The sequence below is a fragment of the Podarcis melisellensis genome, assembly GCF_964234715.1.
Source record: "Podarcis melisellensis genome assembly, chromosome: 7".
Classification (NCBI taxonomy): Eukaryota; Metazoa; Chordata; class Lepidosauria; order Squamata; family Lacertidae; genus Podarcis; species Podarcis melisellensis.
The window spans coordinates 46,501,472-46,521,932 of NC_138539.1; the positions used below are offsets into that span (position 1 = coordinate 46,501,472).

At 41.8% G+C, this 20,461-nt stretch overlaps 1 protein-coding gene across 2 annotated transcripts; it reads left to right on the top strand.

The window, feature by feature from the left end:
* On the top strand, positions 1 to 8,589 carry MYL12B (myosin light chain 12B). Of its 2 annotated transcripts, none has more exons than XM_081918467.1 (4): positions 1 to 160; positions 6,211 to 6,409; positions 6,596 to 6,757; positions 8,080 to 8,589. In XM_081918467.1, the coding sequence occupies exons 2-4, from the start codon at positions 6,226 to 6,228 to the stop codon at positions 8,250 to 8,252; spliced, it is 519 nt and encodes a 172-aa protein (XP_081774593.1). In that variant the 5' UTR covers positions 1 to 160; positions 6,211 to 6,225; the 3' UTR covers positions 8,253 to 8,589. The 2 variants fall into 2 exon arrangements, with proteins under 2 accessions (XP_081774593.1, XP_081774592.1); XM_081918466.1 differs by lacking the exon at positions 1 to 160 and adding an exon at positions 3,900 to 4,005.
* Positions 8,590 to 20,461: the final 11,872 nt, after the last annotated feature.

Sequence of the window (20,461 nt, forward strand, 5' to 3'; positions counted from 1 at the left end):
TGTTTCCACCCCCCCACGGCTCCCCTGTGCTGGAGTGGCAGTAGTTCGGCCCGGTGTCTCGCTCTTCCGGAAGTGCCGAGGCCGTTCAACTGCTTTGCTCCGCTGCCGTCGCTGCTACCTTGGCTTCTCCCGTAACCGATTCTCATCCATCGCCGCTCAGGTGAGAAAGGGTGGAAACGTTCTGCTTGGTGGACGGGCGCATTCGGGAGAGGAGATGGGGGGGTGGAGGTTCAGGAATCCCCGCGCCGTCTGCGTCCCCCTCTTTGGGCTGCGTCGTGGTGCCTCCGCGCCCCAGTTCCCTGCCTCAAGAGAGCAGCAGGAGGCCCACTGGGCCTGGGCGCCGCTCGCTCGCCCGCCCGCCCTCGGAGGGCCCCCGCTTTCCCCTCAGGAGCGCGCCGGGGTGGGGCGCAGCTGTCATGGCGGTGGCTGCTGGGCAGTTGGAAGTCTCCCTTCTCCTGTTTGCCGCCTTCAACAGCTTATGGGCGGAGATGCCTCTGTTATCCCCCCCATTATGTGAGGGGTCAGTGTCAGATTTCAAAATCACACGGCTTTGGTGTTTTAAACAGCCTCTGGGCAGGGAATGTCGACTTCCCCGATTCCCACCCTGTTGCGCCCAGGAAGGCTGCCGTGCGTGAACCTGATGGAAGCGGCCTGTCAAGAAATGGCTGCATCCATCCCGACGGGGCCGCCCAGGCCTAATGGGCGTCTGGGACGGTGTTGACTCTCTCGCCAGTTGGCTGCTGGGAGCCAGCGAAAACGCCGCTCGAACCTGCCGGCCGCCTGAGCCTCCCTTTCGGGCGCTGCCCCCCCCCCCCGCTCTTGCCCCCGTTGCCAAACAAGCTCGCTGCGGTGGGCAGGGGAGGTTCCCTCCCATCTTATCGCGCACGCATCCTGTCCGCTTCCTTTGCCTCCTCGGAGATCGGATGCCGCCGTTTGGCAGTTTCGTAACATACAGCGGAGAGTCTTGTTGTATATTTGAAAAGCCTGCAGTGTCAGAACTACGACTGTAGAGATGCGGGTGCAGATCCCCATTCAGCCGTGAGGTTCACTGGGTGGTGTTGTATTAGGGTCGCGACTGGCCTTTCTCACAGGGTTCTTGGGCAGGTAAAATGGGGAAGAAAGGCAGGCTGTAAATGCAGCCAAACAAACCTGCCTCAAGACTTGGGTTTTCTTCCCAACCAGGCTAGTGCTACTCTATAACTTATTATTTTGTTAGGCAGTATTTGATAGTTGTTGTTTTTTGTCACTTGGAAGATGAACCGTTTAGTGTACTGTATAGAATCACAGAATTGTTGAGTTGGAAGGGACCCCAAGGGTCATCTAGTCTAACTCCCATGCAATGCAGGAATCTTTTGCCGCATGTGGGCCTCCAACCTACAGCCCTGATATTAAGAGTCTTGTGTTCTACCGACAGACCCATCATCCTGACAACAGCTTCTTTAGTTCAGGATCAAAGTGCATATGACAGCTTGCTTTGTTTCAGAGGCCAAGAACTAAATGTAGTCTCTTTTTGTAAGTGAATCACTAGAGTAAAATTCACTATAGAGCTGGTTTTTCCCTTGATCACTTTTAAATGTGTAAAGCCTCCCTCACTGTGGACCTACACATGTAATAGTTTGATGAAAACTGAGCTCAGAGCAATTTTGGAAGTGGTTACATATTCAGAACATAAACTTGGGACAGGTTTGTGCAGAACATAACATTAGGACAAGAAAAAGTTGGTTATTTCGGGTGCTCGAAACTTGCGGATACATAGGAATTTGAAATATTTTTCCAGCCCTCATGCAGCATTCTGCCTAGTGCATTCCAAAGAAAGCCATGTTAAAGGAGGAGTTTCACTGTAATAAGGTTCCATCACACTATTCATTACTATGCAAGCCCCATCAAACTAAACCAGAAGTAAAAACTCAGGTGATTAAATAACGAGGTTAAATATGAACTAAACCATTTACTGAGATAAGTAGTACGAAACTAATGCAGTTATGTTTCTGCAGCAGTACACAGCAACTCTATCCTCCCCACCCCAGGAATTACACCTTGAAATCTGGCAGTAAACCACTAATGTAAAATGACTGAAATTGTTAAGAACTTCTTAGCCAAGATAACTTTGCTGCACAACCATCTTTTAAAATTTACAAAGCAAAATAGGACTTGCACTAAAAACAACTCTACAAGTAAAGTCAATATGAGGTCATTCATCCTCTTCTCTCCCCCACTCCCCAACTTTCTCTAGCTGGTCACCTAGAAGTGAGTTTTAATACATTACAAACATGCAGTTGTTTACAACTTTCAATTCCAAAAGGTAGTTGGATATCACTTTCAATTGATATTTGGTAGGAGGAATTCTAATCTCTGTTCTTCTGCCACTTTTTGCTTTGAGTTTTCTGTGATAGTTCTCATTAATTATATGATCCACAGGACATTTCTTTGTAAATTGGTGGCTGAAATTAAACTAGTATATCAAGCCTTGCAGTGCATGCTTAACTACAGTTACCATAAATTACTCAGCATGCTATGATCAAAACAATACAATCAAAGCAGAGGTGGCAAAGGTAAGCATTCCAGATGTTATCAGATGCCCAGCTCCTATTTGTCCCAGCAAGCACTGCCAATTGTCAGGTGTGGTAGTAGCTATAGTCCAACTTCTGGATGGCCAGAGGTTTACTATTTCTGATCCAAAGAGGCATAAAAGGGCATAAAGCTTGGGCTTTTGATTGAGCCTACTGATCATAAAATTAAAATTACTTTTTGTCACTATTGTTGGTACAATCGTTTTGATTCTCTTGGGAAAACCTATGACTTTTTGTAGTATCAACTTGTGTGCTTGGTAGTATATGATACATTTTTAAAAAATAAATAAATTGCTTGCTATTTAACTTTTTTCTATGTGGTTATATATGATGGGCAATGTCTAAAAATACAGTTTGAACCAATTCCCAATATGTATGAGCTTTTCAGATGAAAACCCTTTATGTATGTATATGAAAATATTACTCTTCTCTGATGTGCATGTCCAGTGTTTGAAACTCCCATTGTTCTAGGTGCATTTTGCAACGGAATTTCATTAGTGCAAGCAGTTTCTGAGCTCTGGGTGCAGTACTGTGCCTAAGATTTCAGATTACAGTACAGTGCACACACTACAGTGGAAGGAAAGGAGGACCTTTTTCTGCCTCCCCACTTCTAGCTACTCTCTGAAGACTGGGGGTGGGCAGGGGAAGGACCATGTGAAAAATGAACATAATATTTTAGATGCAGTTCATTTATTTTCAGCTTTGTATTCTTGTTATAAAAAAGTGCACCTGGACATTCCATTGTTGCACCCATAATCTAGGTTTAAGATGCCATTTAGCTCCTAGCTTGCATATCTCAGTTTCTAACACTGTGCACATCTACTGTAGGCAAGAATCATATGTAGCCACTTGCTCTATATGCGTCACCAGCTGCTTGATAAATGTTTGGTAATATTATTTCAACTAGTTGGAATAATAATGCCACGGATAAATAGGAGTGCTGTTTACATAGGCTGTGCTGACAGGAGTCTATATGTGGTGGGCATAATCACAGTGTTACATGCCTTTCCTACATGTAAGTTATTATCCATGCTGATAAGATGGTCCTCAAGTAGTCCACATGTTTAAATCTAAAATCGTTGGCTTATGTATATGGCAGATCAGCTGTTTATAATCTGAATTAAAATGGAAGGTCCTTGAATGGAAGTCATTATTCGTTGTGCTTGTTAAGCTATTATGGTTGTGAAAGGGCAGTAAATGTTTGTTGGGTGACTTGTACTTGAGTTTATTTTTAGTCCAACAGTAATTTGTGTTCTGGTGTGTCAGAGGACTGTTGTAGATGGAACACAAGTTTAAAATTGTGAAGTTAATCAGTAGATGAAATCAGTGTTGCTATTTGTAGATCTCCCCTTAGCATATAACTCACATACAACAACATCTCTTGCCATCTGGAACCTTGGTAAACTATTGGGCTGCAGTCTTGTTTTGAGAAATGGTAAGACTTTCCTCTAGAAAAAAATGAATGGCTTGGTACTTTGTTAGGAGATTTGTTTATAAAGCTAAGTATCTGAACTATACTGAATAATTGTGTATTATTGCTAGAATTTGGTTTTTGAAATGTTATGATGGGATTTAGACATTGTAAAAATGATTTCATCTTCATGTAAAGATTCACAAAGCTTCTTGGAGCCAAGTACTGGGAGCAAATGGTAAAATTGATTTCAGGGTGTTATAAAACTTACGTTGATTGACTTGTTTTGTCTGATCTTCAGTTAGTGAAAGAATATTTGTATCATGGGATAAATTAAGTTTAAAAACATAGAAGAAACAAATGTGCTCTAATTATAATTTTCAAATCCTTAGTGCTATAAATGCAAACTTAATTTGAAAGAGAACTCATCTACGCCCAGCTAGCACAGATCAACTAAGTTGCAAAAAGTAGTGTGTATATTAGGGGATAATTGCTGTTACTGATTTACAATACTTAATTTCCAATATAATTGTGCCCAAAAATGCAGCCAAAAATCATTGTGCAACAGATCCACTCTGTGCTTCTAACAAATCCTCCAGTACTTTAGGCATCAATCTCAATATTTTTTCACTCACACACAAATAACTTTTTTGACTGTTTATTTGTTGTCATTCTGTATCTGCACACATATTTCTGTCTACAAACATTGAGTTGTATCCAGTTGCTTCCCTCTATTGACAGAAGTGGAGACTTCTATTAACAGAAATGCAAGTGAGAGGGGAGGGTGATTTTTGTTGATTCCCTCTTCTGCTCACTGTGCCCACCAATTTGTTACAGAGGTTTGGATCCTTTGGAATGGCTGTAGGAGAAAGGGATTTGTGAAAATCTCCTTTCCTCTTGCAGAAGCCTCCACTGGATGAAAGAGTTTTCACCAGCAGATGAACACAGTTGAATCCAGCCCTATATGCAAGTAGGGGATACCTGTGCCAGGGCTTCTTAACATTGTGGGTTTATGTCTGACCACCAGATACCTTGATTCCACTTTCTATTGCCTCACAACAGCTATGGCCCACTTATAAATAATAGAGGACACCCACCACAAACCCCCAAATTAGTACATAATCCTGATACATAGCAAAAGGGTTTTTCCCTTTCCTTTTTTAGGGTGCCTTAACACTTGATTTATTGCTTAAACTGGTGATTTAACATGATCTTTTTAAAGCAAAGAGATCAATATATCTGTCAGTGGCCAGTACAAAACCAGAGTAGTTTTTGGATTGCTTAAGAATTTGTTGGCACACCAGGGATATAAATTCCATTTTAAAATCTGCTGTTGAAACTATGAGTTAATAAGGCTTTCTCACTAAGAATCACAATAAAGGCAAGGGGAATTGTTAGGGTAAAGTTTATCAGGGCATATTTAGGGAAGGTTGGCTTAACATGTCTGAAGGAAGAACTGTATAGTGACTGACACGTGGTGAAAATAGCAGATGCTAAGCTCTCCCAAGCATAGCAAGCATGACTGACACTAACAAAAGCAAGGATATGTCTCTCTTCAGCCCAGGCTGCTGCTCTTAACTCAATAACATGGATTAAATGTGATTCTGTAGGAGCACTGATACTCAATCTCAACCACCTGCTGTGGCTGAAAAACCTAGTATTGCGAGCACCAAATGTTCAAGTAATGAGTGTACTCCTCTACATAATGACTTACAATTTATTTTGTGCGTTGGTAGCCCCCACTCCTGCCTTTTTTCAAGGAACTCAGAGTTGGGGTTAGACTCTATCAAACTTCCACAGGGTAGTTGTGATGAGAGAGTACATATTGATGCAAACTGCCCAAGTTGGATTGAGCAGGATTTGAACCTGGTTTCCCCAATATCTAAACACAACGTAAGTTGGGGGAGAACCTGTGGCTCTCCAGGTGTTGCTAAATTCCCATCAGTCCTAGCCAGTATGGCCAGTGGTCAGAGATGATGGAAGTTGGAGCCCAGCGACAAATGGTAGACTAAGTGCCTGCCCCCTGTACTAACAGTTGGGATTTATATTTTACTAAGGTGCTGTAGTGTACACATTACACATTTTAGCTAGTTTCTTGAAAATTAAAACTAATTGCACTTATGAGGCTTTGAATCTGGCAAAATAGTCCTTGCAGACCATATGTCCCATATACCATGTTTTGTTTTTATAGGTTTCTGTAACTACCTCTTTTCTCTTTCTGTCTTATAGAATCCAACCGCCATCATGTCAAGCAAAAGGGCAAAGACCAAGACCACAAAGAAGCGCCCTCAGCGTGCCACTTCCAATGTGTTTGCTATGTTTGATCAGTCACAGATTCAAGAATTCAAAGAGGCATTCAACATGATTGATCAAAACAGAGATGGTTTCATTGACAAAGAAGACCTGCATGATATGCTTGCTTCACTTGGTAATTATTTTTCTCCTTTCCTTCAGTTAAGTTGTTTCTCTGTTGAGGGGGAAATTCACTTTGTTTCCCAGATATTGTGCTAGGATTTTTTTATCTTAACATTTGAGACCTGTGTTATGAATTAACATTAATTCTGTAAATGATAGTATATAGATAATCTTTAAAATATGAATATTTGATTTGCAGGAAAGAATCCAACTGATGAGTACCTAGATGCTATGATGAATGAGGCTCCAGGACCAATAAACTTCACAATGTTTCTCACAATGTTTGGAGAGAAATTAAATGGCACTGATCCAGAAGATGTAATCAGGAATGCCTTTGCTTGCTTTGATGAAGAAGCAACAGGTGAGAACTTAAAAACCCCAAGATAACTTCTTTGCTTTTGATCTTCACTGTGAACATGTATTTATGATTAAAATATAAAATGTACTTGAGAGAAATGACACACTTGCAACATGTATTAGTTAAACATAGATTTTGACAAATGTATGGAAGGTAAGGATGCCAATGGCTACTAGTCATGTTGGCTATGTAGTACAGGAATGGGCAGACTTCAGGCTTTTGAGTTCTACTGTGTTTCTTTACTAACACCTTAAGGTCCACCAATTAGATGCATTATGTTTGCTTGGGAATGCAGCCAGTCACTTACAGCATCTAATGAGCATACACTGGGATTGCCTACACATACAGGTACAACTGAGTTACTACAGGACAGGGGTTCTAACACCCTGATTTAGAAAGGGGAAAAGCTGCTTTGTCACTAGAAACCCATGTTGATCTACTGCGAATCATCCAGAGATCTACCAGCAGATCCTGATCCACTTTCCTCCCACCCCTTTAGTATCAGAGACAGTATGCTTTTGAATACCAGTTACTGGAAATCAGAGGTAGGTTAGGGCTATTGCACTCAATTCCTACATCTGGGCTTCTCATATGTGTTTGCTTAGTCACTGTGAGAACAAAATACTGGACTAGATGGGTCTTTGATCTGATCTGGCAAACCTTTTTTTAAATTTTCAGTAGTAGAAAACCTCCCAAGCAGTAAACCAGAATGGACAGACAAGTTGATAGCTACAAACCAGGGCTGTGAATGATGTTGTCTTTGGAACAACTAAGACGCAAAAGACTTATGAGCCTAAATTAATATTTGAAAAGGGGCACTTTAAAAGCCCTTGGCGCTGCATATACCTCACAGGATTAATATTATTTGTTCTTTATATATGTCTCAAAAGCTTTATGATGAACTAATACAGTCTGAAATACCGTATTTCAAGAGCTTTCATATTAACATTATTGAAATGGAAATCCTTTTCAATCATTGTGGGGGTGGGGAGTCCTGGTGCGGAACTGAGGTACAATGGTACCTCGGGTTAAGTACTTAATTTGTTCTGGAGTTCCGTTCTTAACCTGAAGCACCACTTTGGCTAATGGGGCCTCCCGCTGCTGCCACGCCACAAACAGATTTTGAAAATAGTGAATTTAAAGGAGAAAATGTATTTAAATCCTTTCTTCTTAGCCCTAATGTTTGCTATGGAGCTTTAAATGCCATTCCCTTGTTTTTTGAATAATTTAATTGTATGGACTATTACTATATCAGTGGAATGTTTCTTTTGATAAAGCTTGCCAATTTTGTGTATGTAATGTCTCCTGATAATCTATATTTCTAGGTTTCATTCAAGAAGACTACCTGAGAGAATTGCTGACGACAATGGGAGACAGGTTTACAGATGAAGAAGTAGATGAGCTCTTCAGAGAGGCACCAATTGACAAAAAGGGCAATTTCAACTACATTGAGTTCACACGCATCCTTAAACATGGAGCAAAAGACAAAGATGACTAAAACAGAACTCTTGCCTCTGCCATTTTCTTTAGATCTCACCTGCAGTTATCTTTGAGGGGTTTTTTCCTGGTAGAACCTGTTGCATGCATTTAGCTTTACAGCTTTTGCCTTTCTTGATGTATTTATCTATACCAGGCATTCTGGCACATCTTGCACCTGTATAATCAGGTTGGCAATGGGGATTGTAGTTGTGGTGAGAGAGTTGGAGGATAAGATCAATGACTCTGAAGGCCCAGGAAAAACGTCTCAATGTTTCTGGTTTAGCTGGATTTTTACATTTTGTAATAATGCCATTTTGAAATAAGATTGCTATATCAATAAAATACCTCAAATGCTGCATTGTGAAGTGAAATTTTATTAAGTGTTTAGAGTCCAGAGTTTATACATTCCCCCCAAAAAACAAGATGGGAAGCAGTATGCTGGAGCTTATCATGATGTAAAGAACTGTTTCTTTCATTTAAGACTGAACAGCAGCATTGTGAATCACAAATGTGGTGATCTAAACTTTTTTGCAGGGCAAGGATTAGTTACTGGCAACTCTTCAGATCCCGCTTTCTGGCCTCCACAGTCCTGTAGAGCAGATACTCACAAACACTTAGATTTTTGTGTTTATAAATAAACTTGGTGTTTGTAAACTTAGAAGGAGCTTCCCTTATTTAATCTGATCTAGCAGGCAGCAGTTGTATTATTTTTCCTGTTCCCTAAAATAATTTATAGAATTGTGTCAAAATGATAGGTTTTTTTAATGCACTGGAAATAATTTCTTTGCCAATCTATAAGCAATTACTGTGCATTGGAGAATAAGTTTGAGAAAGGTTTTTTGTCTGATCTACCCACTTGCGGCATGGAAAGGATGTTACAGGCACATGCCACATCCAACTGTTAGAACAAATTTCCATGTGCAATTATGAGAAATAGTCCAATGGGAAGACAAATGAGCAGCTCAAAATTGCTGTGAGAAACACATGAGAGACCACAACCATCTGGGAAGCCAAACACAAAAAGTTTCTAGGATGGGTGTATGCTTCTGTCTGACGTCTACAAGTTGTGTGCTTGCTGTGGGAAACGCCTAGTGAAGGCTTGAAGCCATCAATAATGTAGTCAAATCCTGCCAATATTCCAAATTGAGGCACTTTTCTGCCATAGTTGAAAACTGCAGAAAACTACTTTTTTTTATTAGCTTAATTTTAAAGAAGGCAGAACAAACCTTTGTAAAAATTAAACTATACTCCAGATCAAGTTGATTCCTTTAGCTTCCCATTGTTTTAATGTTCAAGTCCTACCATCACATGCTTATTCGGTGAGATGTATCTGGGTTTGGATTTGTTATCTTAATCTGAAATTATCTGTAATTTTCTTGGGCCTCAACTTCCCCATCGTAATGCCAAACTTGTGCATACCCTACAGAGTCTTGTTCTGTTGAAGCTGGCATTTTGCAATAATTTGTGTTTTTTAAAAATTCTCTTCTGTCTAGATAGCTAATCTTTTCCTCCTTTAAACAAAGTACCCTGCCTCAGACCACCCAGCCAGCTTTCCCATCCGAAGAGTGTGTGTGCAGCTGTCAAGGACATGGTTACTACAGCGCATCATATTGGAATATCTGCAAGATCTCTGCGGCAGGAGATTCTTGAAAGGGTGCTTGCCAAGTATGCAGTAAATGCTTATTATTTAAACCTTGTTGAGGGGTTCATTGCTGTTTTGATAAAATGACCAAATCCTTTTATTTCAAAAGCAGCAACAGTTTATGGACTGAGGATACTGGCTTTTAAAACTTCTAACAGATTAACTATGTAGCTATAAACTATCAGAGACAACCTTTTATATTTCATGTTTTCCTTGCGGTTAGAAAGCTTTCAACACCCGTGTACATCTTCCCTGGAAAGCATCTCTGCTATACTTGTAAAGTATTTTAATTAATTGCAAGTGCTCCTTTGCTTGAGGTCATGAAATACATTTGCCCTAACTTTCAATTAAGGAGATTAAATTTTGCAGTTATTATTGAGCCCATGAACCATGTTTTTACTGTTTGACATTTTAACTGACTTTTTAAAAATGCCGTTTTCGACCCTTTTTTGAATTTTTATTTTGCAATAAAGTAGATGAGACATGGAAAATAGAGCACAGGGGAGCTTAGCAAGCGTCCAGGTCCCCCTTCTGATCCTACAGTGTGTGAAACATGAGAAAATCATACTTCGAGTAGAGCCACTGAAATTAATACACCTAAATTAGTCATGACCAATTTGAAGTCCACTGATTTCAATGGGACCTACTATGAGCTTGATTTAGCTAGATACTGCCCACAGACTAGTATGCGTCAGTTGGCATGGGATGCAGCATGCTTTGTTGGCAACGAGGAATCATAGAATCATAGAGTTGGAAGAGACCACAAGGGCCATCGAGTCCAACCCCCTGCCAAGCAGGAAACAGCATCAGAGCACTCCTGACATATGGTTGTCAAGCCTCTCCTTAAAGACCTCCAAAGAAGGAGACTCCACCACACTCCTTGGCAGCAATTTCCACTGTCGAACAGCTCTTACTGTCAGGAAGTTTTTCCTAATGTTTAGGTTGAATCTTCTTTCTTGTACAGTAGTTTGAATCCATTGCTCCGTGTCCGCTTCTCTGGAGCAGCAGAAAACAACCTTTCTCCCTCCTCTATGTGACATCCTTTTATATATTTGAACATGGCTATCATATCACCCCTTAACCTCCTCTTCTCCAGGCTAAACATGCCCAGCTCCCTTAGCCGTTCCTCATAAGGCATCATTTCCAGGCCTTTGACCATTTTGGTTGCCCTCCTCTGGACACGTTCCAGTTTGTCAGTGTCCTTCTTGAACTGTGGTGCTCAGAACTGGACACAGTACTCCAGGTGAGGTCTGACCAGAGCAGAATACATTGGCACTATTACTTCCCTTGATCTAGATGCTATACTCCTATTGATGCAGCCCAGAATTGCATTGGCTTTTTTAGCTGCTGCGTCACACTGTTGGCTCATGTCAAGTTTGCGGTCAACCAAGACTCCTAGATCCTTTTCACATGTACTGCTCTCAAGCCAGGTGTCACCCATCTTGTATTTGTGCCTCTCATTTTTTTTTGCCCAGGGGCAATAGTTTACATTTCTCCCTGTTAAAATTCATCTTGTTTGTTTTGGCCCAGTTCTCTAATCTGTCAAGGTTGTTTTGAAGTGTGATCCTGTCCTCTGGGGTGTTAGCCACCCCTCCCAGTTTGGTGTCATCTGCAAATTTGATCAGGATGCCCTTGAGTCCATCATCCAAGTCGTTGATAAAGATGTTGAATAAGACCGGGCCCAAGACAGAACCCTGTGGCACCCCACCAGTCACTCTTCTCCAGGATGAAGAGGAACCATTGATGAGCACCCTTTGGGTTTGGTCAGTCAGCCAGTTACAAATCCACTGAGTAGTAGCATAGTCAAGACCGCATTTTACCAGCTTCTTTACAAGAATATCATGGGGCACCTTGTCAAATGCCTTGCTGAAATCAAGGTAGGCTACATCCACTGCGTTCCCTTCATCTACCAGGCTTGTAATTCTGTCAAAAAACGAGATCAGGTTAGTCTGACGTGACTTATTTTTCAGAAATCCATGCTGACTATTGGTGATCACAGCATTCCTTTATAGGTGCTCACAGACTGTTTGCTTAATGATCTGCTCCAGAATCTTCCCTGGTATTGATGTCAGACTGACTGGGCGGTAATTATTTGGGTCCTCTCTTTTTCCCTTTTTGAAAATAGGGACAACATTTGCCCTCCTCCAGTCTGCCGGGACTTCGCCTGTTCTCCTGGAATTCTCAAAGATGACTGCCAGTGGTTCTGAGATCACATCTGCCAGTTCTTTTAATACTCTTGGATGCAGTTCATCTGGCCCTGGAGACTTGAATACATCTAAACTAGCCAAGTATTCTTGTACTATCTCCTTAGTTATTCTGGGCTGTGTTTCCTCTGCTGAATCATTTGCTCCAAATTCTTCAGGTCGGGCATTGTTTTCTTTATCGGAGAAGACTGAGGCAAAGAAGGCGTTGAGGAGTTCAGCCCTTTCTGTGTCCCCTGTTTGCATTTCACCATCTTCTCCTCTGAGTGACCCCACTGTTTCTTTGTTCTTCCTTTTGCTACGAACATACCCATAAAAGCCTTTTTTGTTGCTTTTAACCTCTCTAGCAAGCCTGAGTTCATTCTGTGCTTTAGCTTTTCTGACTTTGTGTCTACACGTGCTGGCTATTTGTTTGAATTCCTCTTTGGTGGTTTGCCCCCTTTTCCATTTTTTGTACACATCCTTTTTTAATCTTAACTCAGTTAAAAGTTCTTTAGATAGCCACCCTGGCTTCTTTAGGCACCTTCCATGTTTCCGTCTCATTGGTATTGCCTGAAGTTGTGCTTGTACTATCTCCCTCTTAACAAACTCCCAGCCATCATGAACTCCCTTTCCTTTTAGTATTACTGTCCATGGGATCTCACCCAGCACATCCCTAAGTTTTATGAAGTTGGCTTTCTTAAAGTCAAGAAATTGAGTCCTAGTATGCTTGGCTGCTCCTTTCCGCTGTATAGTAAACTTCAGAAGAGTATGATCACTCGCGCCTAATAATCCTTCCACTTCTACCCCACTAACCAGGTCATCAACATTGGTTAGGACCAGATCTAAAATGGCTGTTCCTCTTGTTGCTTCTCCCACTTTCTGGACAATGAAGTTGTCTGCAAGGCCAGTGAGGAATCTGTTTGACCTTATGCTCTTGGCAGAGTTTGACATCCAACAAATATCCGGGTAACTGAAGTCCCCCATTACTACTATCTCCCTTCCTTTTGCATGCTTGGCCATCTGTTCCAGGAAGGCATCATCTATGTCCTCCGTTTGGCTTGGGGATCTATAGTAAACTCCCACAATGAGGTCACTGTTATTCTTCTCTCCCTTAATTTTGACCCAAATGCTCTCATTTTGGCTTTGAGGTTCTAAATCTTGGATCTCTTCACAGGTATACACAACCCTGACATATAACACCACTCCTCCTCCTTTCTTGTCTGGTCTGTTTCTCTGAAATAGATTGTATCCCTCCATTATTACATTCCAATTGTGGGACTTATCCCACCAGGTTTCAGTGATGCCTATTATGTCATATTTAGTTTGCTGTACCAAGAGCTCAAGCTCATCTTGTTTATTTCCCATGCTTTGTGCATTAGTGTACAGACATTGAAGTCCATTAATCATTCCCCCGTGTCTCTTATTTAAGGATTTTTTCCTCCCACCACTAGGTCTGTGTGCTGTTTGCTCCATTTGGAGGAGGACCTTGGGCTTCTATACTATGATCTGGTGCATTGCTTTGCAGCCTGCCGTCCATGGAACAAGGCTACGGCCCAAATATTGTTTTAAAATGCTGCTTGCATGTAGCCTCTGTTACTATCTTGGCTGCAAACTCTCTTCCTATAGGAATAATGTCACTACTAGAATGTTAGACTAAGAATGGGGATATTTGTGAGTTCAAATCCTCACTCAACAATAAAGCTCACTGGTTGACTTGGGACCAGTCACTTTCTCTTCTTTGCCCTCTGCTTCACGATTTCATTTGGCCATGGACACTTCGCTTTTCCTGCACTGAAATTAATCTCCACTTTCTGCCAGCAAACTTTGCCTGTGCAATGAGGCACCTTCTGTGTGAAACCAGTAGTACTGTAGGCACTTCTAGACTCTTTATAGACTGAATAATCTCATGGAGGTTTTCCTCTTTTGGTGGTAATGTGTTTACTTAACTACTACAAAATGTGGTAAATCACTGTTTGGGGGATTTTTTGTTCATTCTGCTGGGTGAAGCCCTGGATTTCTGCCCCTAAAATCCTGCCTTGACAGAACTCCATTTAACCTTGCTAACTATCAAGCCATCATATAGAGAGCTTCCTTGACAATTTCATACACAGATCCCCCACTTTGCAAACAAGAGCAGTCACAATCGTGTGCAACCTGGAGCAAAAATGATCCAGGCTTTTAAATAAAGAGGATAGGGAGCTGCCTTATACCAAGTCAGACATCATAATGAGATTCCCACAGCTTTATAAATGCTAATGATTTGGGCTGATCTGAACTTCAATAAAGTTATTCTTTTAACAAAGTAGTGATTTAACCTAGACTGACCACAGGTGAAAAATTGCCAAATTATTTTCTGATTACAAACTCTTAATATGATTTCCCCCTGGGTCTCTCTACATAGCAACAAGCTTTGGATATGATTGCAAAACATTTTTTACCTGTGACAGCTGTTGAGTTTCTTTCTACTGAAAATATATTCTGGCACTGCAGAAGATCAGTTTGCATAATGTGCAGAGCCCACTGTATCCTATCAAGAATTGTCAGCCACATTCACCATCAACATACTGCCAGAATCAAATCCAGGGCTGCCATAGAATGGAAATGAAAACTTTCAGGAACTAAAGGGAGAACTGGTGGTTTCCACTTCAGTTGCTTGAAATAATTATGTGATTTCTGTTTTGCAACATGCTTCAAAAACTAATACCAAGGAGAAGCAACCAATTGCCAATAAAATTACTGCAGGAGTCTTCACCTTTGTCGTAGTCAGATTATAAAAATCAGATGCTAACCCATGATGTTCGTGGTCTAATATCAAAGGAAACAGAACTCTTATGTTTGACTACAAACTTACTTTGTATATGTGTTACTCTTTCTACAGTCCTTATTCTGCTGATTAAGTAATCTTTTAATTTCAGCACACTTCGAATTTTATGTGCTCTGGGAAAGTACATTTCCCTTGGAAAAATGGAATTAATTCCTGGATTATATTAATTTATTGGTGTCAGTTTCCTCTGGCATAAATAATACATTAAGTCTGCAGTTTTATATACTTCTGAGTAGACATATATAGGATTTGTTGGAAGTTTGAGTGCAACTCAGCTTGCAACAGAGGGAATTGCATGGAGTTAAGACACAGAGAGAGGAATCTCCAGATTCCCAGACTATCCTTTTACTTTTGTCTCTATGGTGACTTCTCTATCTCTTTGTTGGTTAGACTGATATGTCTTAGGTGACATCCTGTCAAGGTGTGCTGGAGCTGTGAGATTCTGCTGCATGCCTTTCTATCTATAGACCCATTTTGCATTGGGCATAACGAGTGTGTTGTGTGTGCACACATGTCAAGACCCACACGCACAGGATCAGTAACCTGTGATCCACCTTAACCTCCATTTTACTGGGGAAACTGCACATACATGAACCATATATCCGTTGACCTGTGTGTATAAGTACTTTGCACATTACATTCAATGTGGTTAGGCAAGCCAAGCCACAAGGGCTCAGCAGGCAAACAAGTTATGCATGGAACTTTTCATGCAGATGGGTTTACTGTCAGAAAGGACACAAGCATTTTATTTAAGGAATTTGTGCATATTCCAGAATGCTATAGAATGATTCAGTCTCTGGACTAACATGGATTTAATAGTCCGCTCCACCAGGTGGCACTGTGCAAGTACACTGGTGTTAAGAGACATAAGCTTTCTTCACTACCATCACTTAACTGCCCTTCCAATCAGCCTTACCTTGTATCATTGGATTTGCTACAAGTGATCCACCAGCAGCTATATGATATCTTAAGAATTGCCAGGTTTGTACTCGGGGAGAATGGCAAGAGAAGAAACTTAGATTAACCCCTTGTTCAATATATGGACCAGGCCTTCCATAAAATGGTCCTAAGTATTAATCAACACATTTCCTAATTATTCAGCTGCCCTTGTGGATAGATTAGGAGCAATAATCTTGGCATCTAATAAGTCTGTGCCTGGTTGGGCAAAGTACACTAAAATGTGCACAGGAGGACCCAAGACATTTTGCCACTTGAGGCAAAGGACAAGATGGCATTCCCACTCCCAATTCTGTGCACAGGAGCTGAATGCAATGGCAGTTGAATATTCCTTCAGTCCTGGCATTGGCTCTGTGTGTGTGTGTGAGAGAGAGAGAGAGAGAGAGAGAGAGAGAGAGAGAGAGAGAGGAAGGGAGGGAGGTGGGGCTATGTGGCCTGATTTCCAACAGAGGGGACAGCCAGGGAGAAACAGTCAGGGGGCTGCCACTGCTGTCCTCCCCCCAATATTTGTTGCCCAGTAAGTTTGCCTTACTCTCCAAAATGGTAGATAGAATTACCTCCAGGCAGAAATGAGAGCTTAATGATGAGTCTTAGTAATAATAATTTTATTATTTCTACCCTGCCCATCTGGCTGGGTTTCCCCAGCTGCTCCTTGTTTTTTTTTTTTAAAAAGTATAGATGGCAATATAGATATATTTAATGTTTACCAGACTTGCACACATGTTAAAAAGCTCACAATCTCTGTACACTATCGGTTTTATACCAATTATACTATAAAGGCAAATGCTCTAGAATTCTTCTTATACCTTTAAGAGCATGATACAGTGGCAGCAATGAAAAACATAAACAATCAATTTGATTTATCTGGACATCTAGGATCCCAATTCTTATAGAATTGCAGCACCCTTTATACAATTGTATGTTGTATTGTTATAACTCGCCCTGGGCCTTATGGTAAAGAGTAGGTAAGAAACAAACCAGGTAGATAGATAGATAAATACAGATATATAATAGGGCACCTTTCTGTTTGTAAAGGTAAAGGTACCCCTGACCGTTAGGTCCAGTCGCAGATGACTCTGGGGTTGTGTGCTCATCTCACTCTATAGGCCGAGGGAGCTGGCGTTTGTCTGCAGACAGCTTCCGGGTCATGTGGCCAGCATGACTAAGCTGCTTCTGGCAAACCAGAGCAGTGCATGGAAATGCCGTTTACCTTCCCACTGGAGCAGTACCTATTTATCTACTTGCATTTTGATGTGCTTTTGAACTGCTAGGTGGGCAGGATTTTGTAAGGGCGCCTAATTAATTGGTTAGGTAGAGGTACAATCTAAGTATTTTGGATTTCAGATGTAGATGACTATGCAGTCCCCTGGAATACATACAAGGTTAATGGAAGGGCCTGGAGTGATGAGGGAAAGTGATGAGGAAGGTTTGACTAGTTGGCATTTGAGGAAGTTTGAAATATCAGTAATGCAAGCTTTGATAGATACAATAGTGTTATGTGATGGGGATGTGTGAGTCTGAATATAATCCCCAACATTTTATTGTCTGTAAAATGGGATTCTGTACCAGAAGGAGCTGCTGAAACAGTAAACCAGGCTCTTTGTTAAGCTTTTTCAATGCCTAACTTTTGTCTTTATTTGGAATATATATCATTCATAAACAGTGATTCATACACAGCTGATATTTTTACACCCCCCACCCCCGCTCCAAAGCATCTTATGTCTATTTGGTTAAATTTAACTTTTAAGTCATTTCAGTTTTTAAACAAGTGTCATTCCACAAATTGCCATGTGTTCTCAGAGGCTTATAACCATGTTCTATCAATGTTGAATATGTAATAAAACTATGTCAAGTTGATGGAAAGGTAGTTGTTTGTTCGACTTTGCTAAGTTAATGACTCTAGCTGAGATTGTTAAACTTCCTTTTTCCACTCTAAGAAGTTGGTCAAGTACAGGTGTGTTGCCATAGAGGTCCTCCCCCAATACTTGTTGCCCAGCTTGAGATGCCTCCCCACCACCAACTGGCTGGACACCACATCATCTTAGGGACAGGACGATAATAGGCCAGGTACAATTCTAACCTAGTTCCTCTGGTACCTAGAAAGACACAGTGGCTTGACTTGCTCTTTGTGCTGAAACGAAACTTTAGAAACACAGACACTGCCCAAAACCTAACGGGAAAGTAAGATCTGTTGGACTGTTAGTGCTGTGAACCCTTCCATGTTATGTTCGGCTTGTAAAGGTAAAGGTAAAGGTACCCCTGCCCGTACGGGCCAGTCTTGCCAGACTCTAGGGTTGTGCGCTCATCTCACTCTATAGACCGGGAGCCAGCGCTGTCCGCAGACACTTCCGTGCCACGTGGCCAGCGTGACAAGCTGCATCTGGCGAGCCAGCGCAGCACACGGAACGCTGTTTACCTTCCCGCTGGTAAGCGGTCCCTATTTATCTAGTTGCACCCGGGGGTGCTTTCGAACTGCTAGGTTGGCAGGCGCTGGGACCGAACGACGGGAGCGCACCCCGCCGCGGGGATTCGAACCGCCGACCATGCGATCGGCAAGTCCTAGGCGCTGAGGTTTTACCCACAGCGCCACCCGCATCCCTTTCTTGGGATGTTATGTTTGGCTTGTACATATGCGTAAATGAAATCATATATCAAATAGACCCTTCAGTTGTCAGTGACCTTCATTTCAAGGGAACTGAACCAGAGGTAAGTGCTGGTGCCTCTTAAGTTTCTTATCACTTGGAGACTGGGTTGCACATAAGAATATAATGCTCTGGGGCCTGAATGGGGAAGCTGGGATACTCTGAAGTCCAGTATATGACATTTTACTTCCAGTGGGTTCCAACCCCATGAGGCCAACAGGGATGACGTTTGTTATAGCTATCTTACCTGTCAGTTGCAACTCAGTCTGGATTAGGTGCAGACAAGTTAGAACTATCCAACCTCATCTGAGAAGCAATAATCACTGTGAGGATAAAAGAGATAACAAAATGTTGCTATGAAGTCTTAAGTATTTGGGTTTAAGGAGTTGTGGTAATTTATGTATCACAAAAACTATATATATAAATAAAGCACTATCATCTTGACAGGAAATGAAGGTTCAGTCCTATATGGGAACAGATCTCACTGAAATCAACAGGAGTTAATTCTGAGTAGACATGCATATGATTATGTTGCAAATCTATAATCCTAAATGCAGTTCCTAGGAGTAAGTCTTATTTATGAGATTTTGAAGTAAACTTTATTGCAATGTACCATGTGTTCACAAACCTTCATGTGCAAGTAGGACCCATTAATGAGATCTAAATTTTGTCTGCACTGGACAAAGTCAATTTAAATAGCATTTCTAATTAGATTTATTTCAACAGGACTTGGGTGCATCACAGTGTGTCCTTCCAGCCACCCTAAACAAATGTTGATTTAAAGTTCCACAACTCAGTCTTGGAATATGTGCAATAATAAACATGGGATTTTTTTCTGAACACAGGCAGGGTGTTTTTCCTTTGCTGCAAAGTAACCAGGATCCTCACTTGGGATTAAAGAGCCTTCCAGGGCAGATGCCACAACTTTCAAGTAGGTTTGCAGCACTTTATTTCTTCCCCGTTAGTGCTTTCCAAGTAGGAAAGAGGACTCCTTTTGTGGGCATGACTGGCATCAGACTTCAAGGGGGGGGGTCTGCAAAGTGCTGCTGATGGGCCTCTAAACACTCTCACCCCTAATGCAGTCAAGTTTGGCTCCAATTTAAAAGTGGCACTGCTTCCCACTGATAAAATGGGCAGAGCAAGGAGTGGCAGTATAGTTAGGAAGGGGGCCTTTCTGCACTCCTAGGGACCTTGGCCAGTGTCCGATCTTAGCAAGTGCCAGTGCCAAGCCTATCTGTGGGGTAGTTTTACAGGGGAATGGAAGAGATACCGGGAGTGGAAGAGATACAGGAACTGTCCTCCTTGATAAACTTCTGGGCGCTCTCCTAAAATAATAGGCAAACATGAGCATGCCTGTGAGTAAGGACAACAGCTGCTAGGCCTGTCAGGCTGTTTTGATTGTTCTTGACATATCCTGTTAATCTCTCCTTTAAACAAAAAAACTGCCTCCGATTACTTAAGAACTAGTATGCTGTGTGAAACCCCAGCTGTAACTTCAGACGAAACAGCTGGGAGGAAGAAAAAAGTACCTGAAGCAAATTCCATGAGTCACTCCCTTTCAGCCTGAGAAACACATTCGACTCTTTCCAACAAAAACACCTTCCCCCGCAGAAAACGTTCAAGCTCACTGAACAGATCTCTCTCTCTCTCTCTCTCTCTGTGTGTGTGTGTGTGTGTGTGTGTGTGTGTGTTGGCTGCTGTTGTTTTCCTATAACGGAGCCCTAGACCTGTTTGATTTTGTTTTTTGTCCGAGTCAATTTCCGTGGGTCGCTTGGATCAGGTCGTCAACCCACAAGAGCCAAACTCCCTCTTGAGCTTTGAAAGGAAGTGCCTTGAACTTTCAAAACACACACTTTCTCTCCCTCTCTCTCCAAATGATGCTACGTCACAGTAGGATTTGTGGCACTGGGGCGACACGCGGCGAGGGCAGCAGCGTCAACTTTTGCTTTGCAAACGAGGAAGCTGCTGCCCCGCACAAAC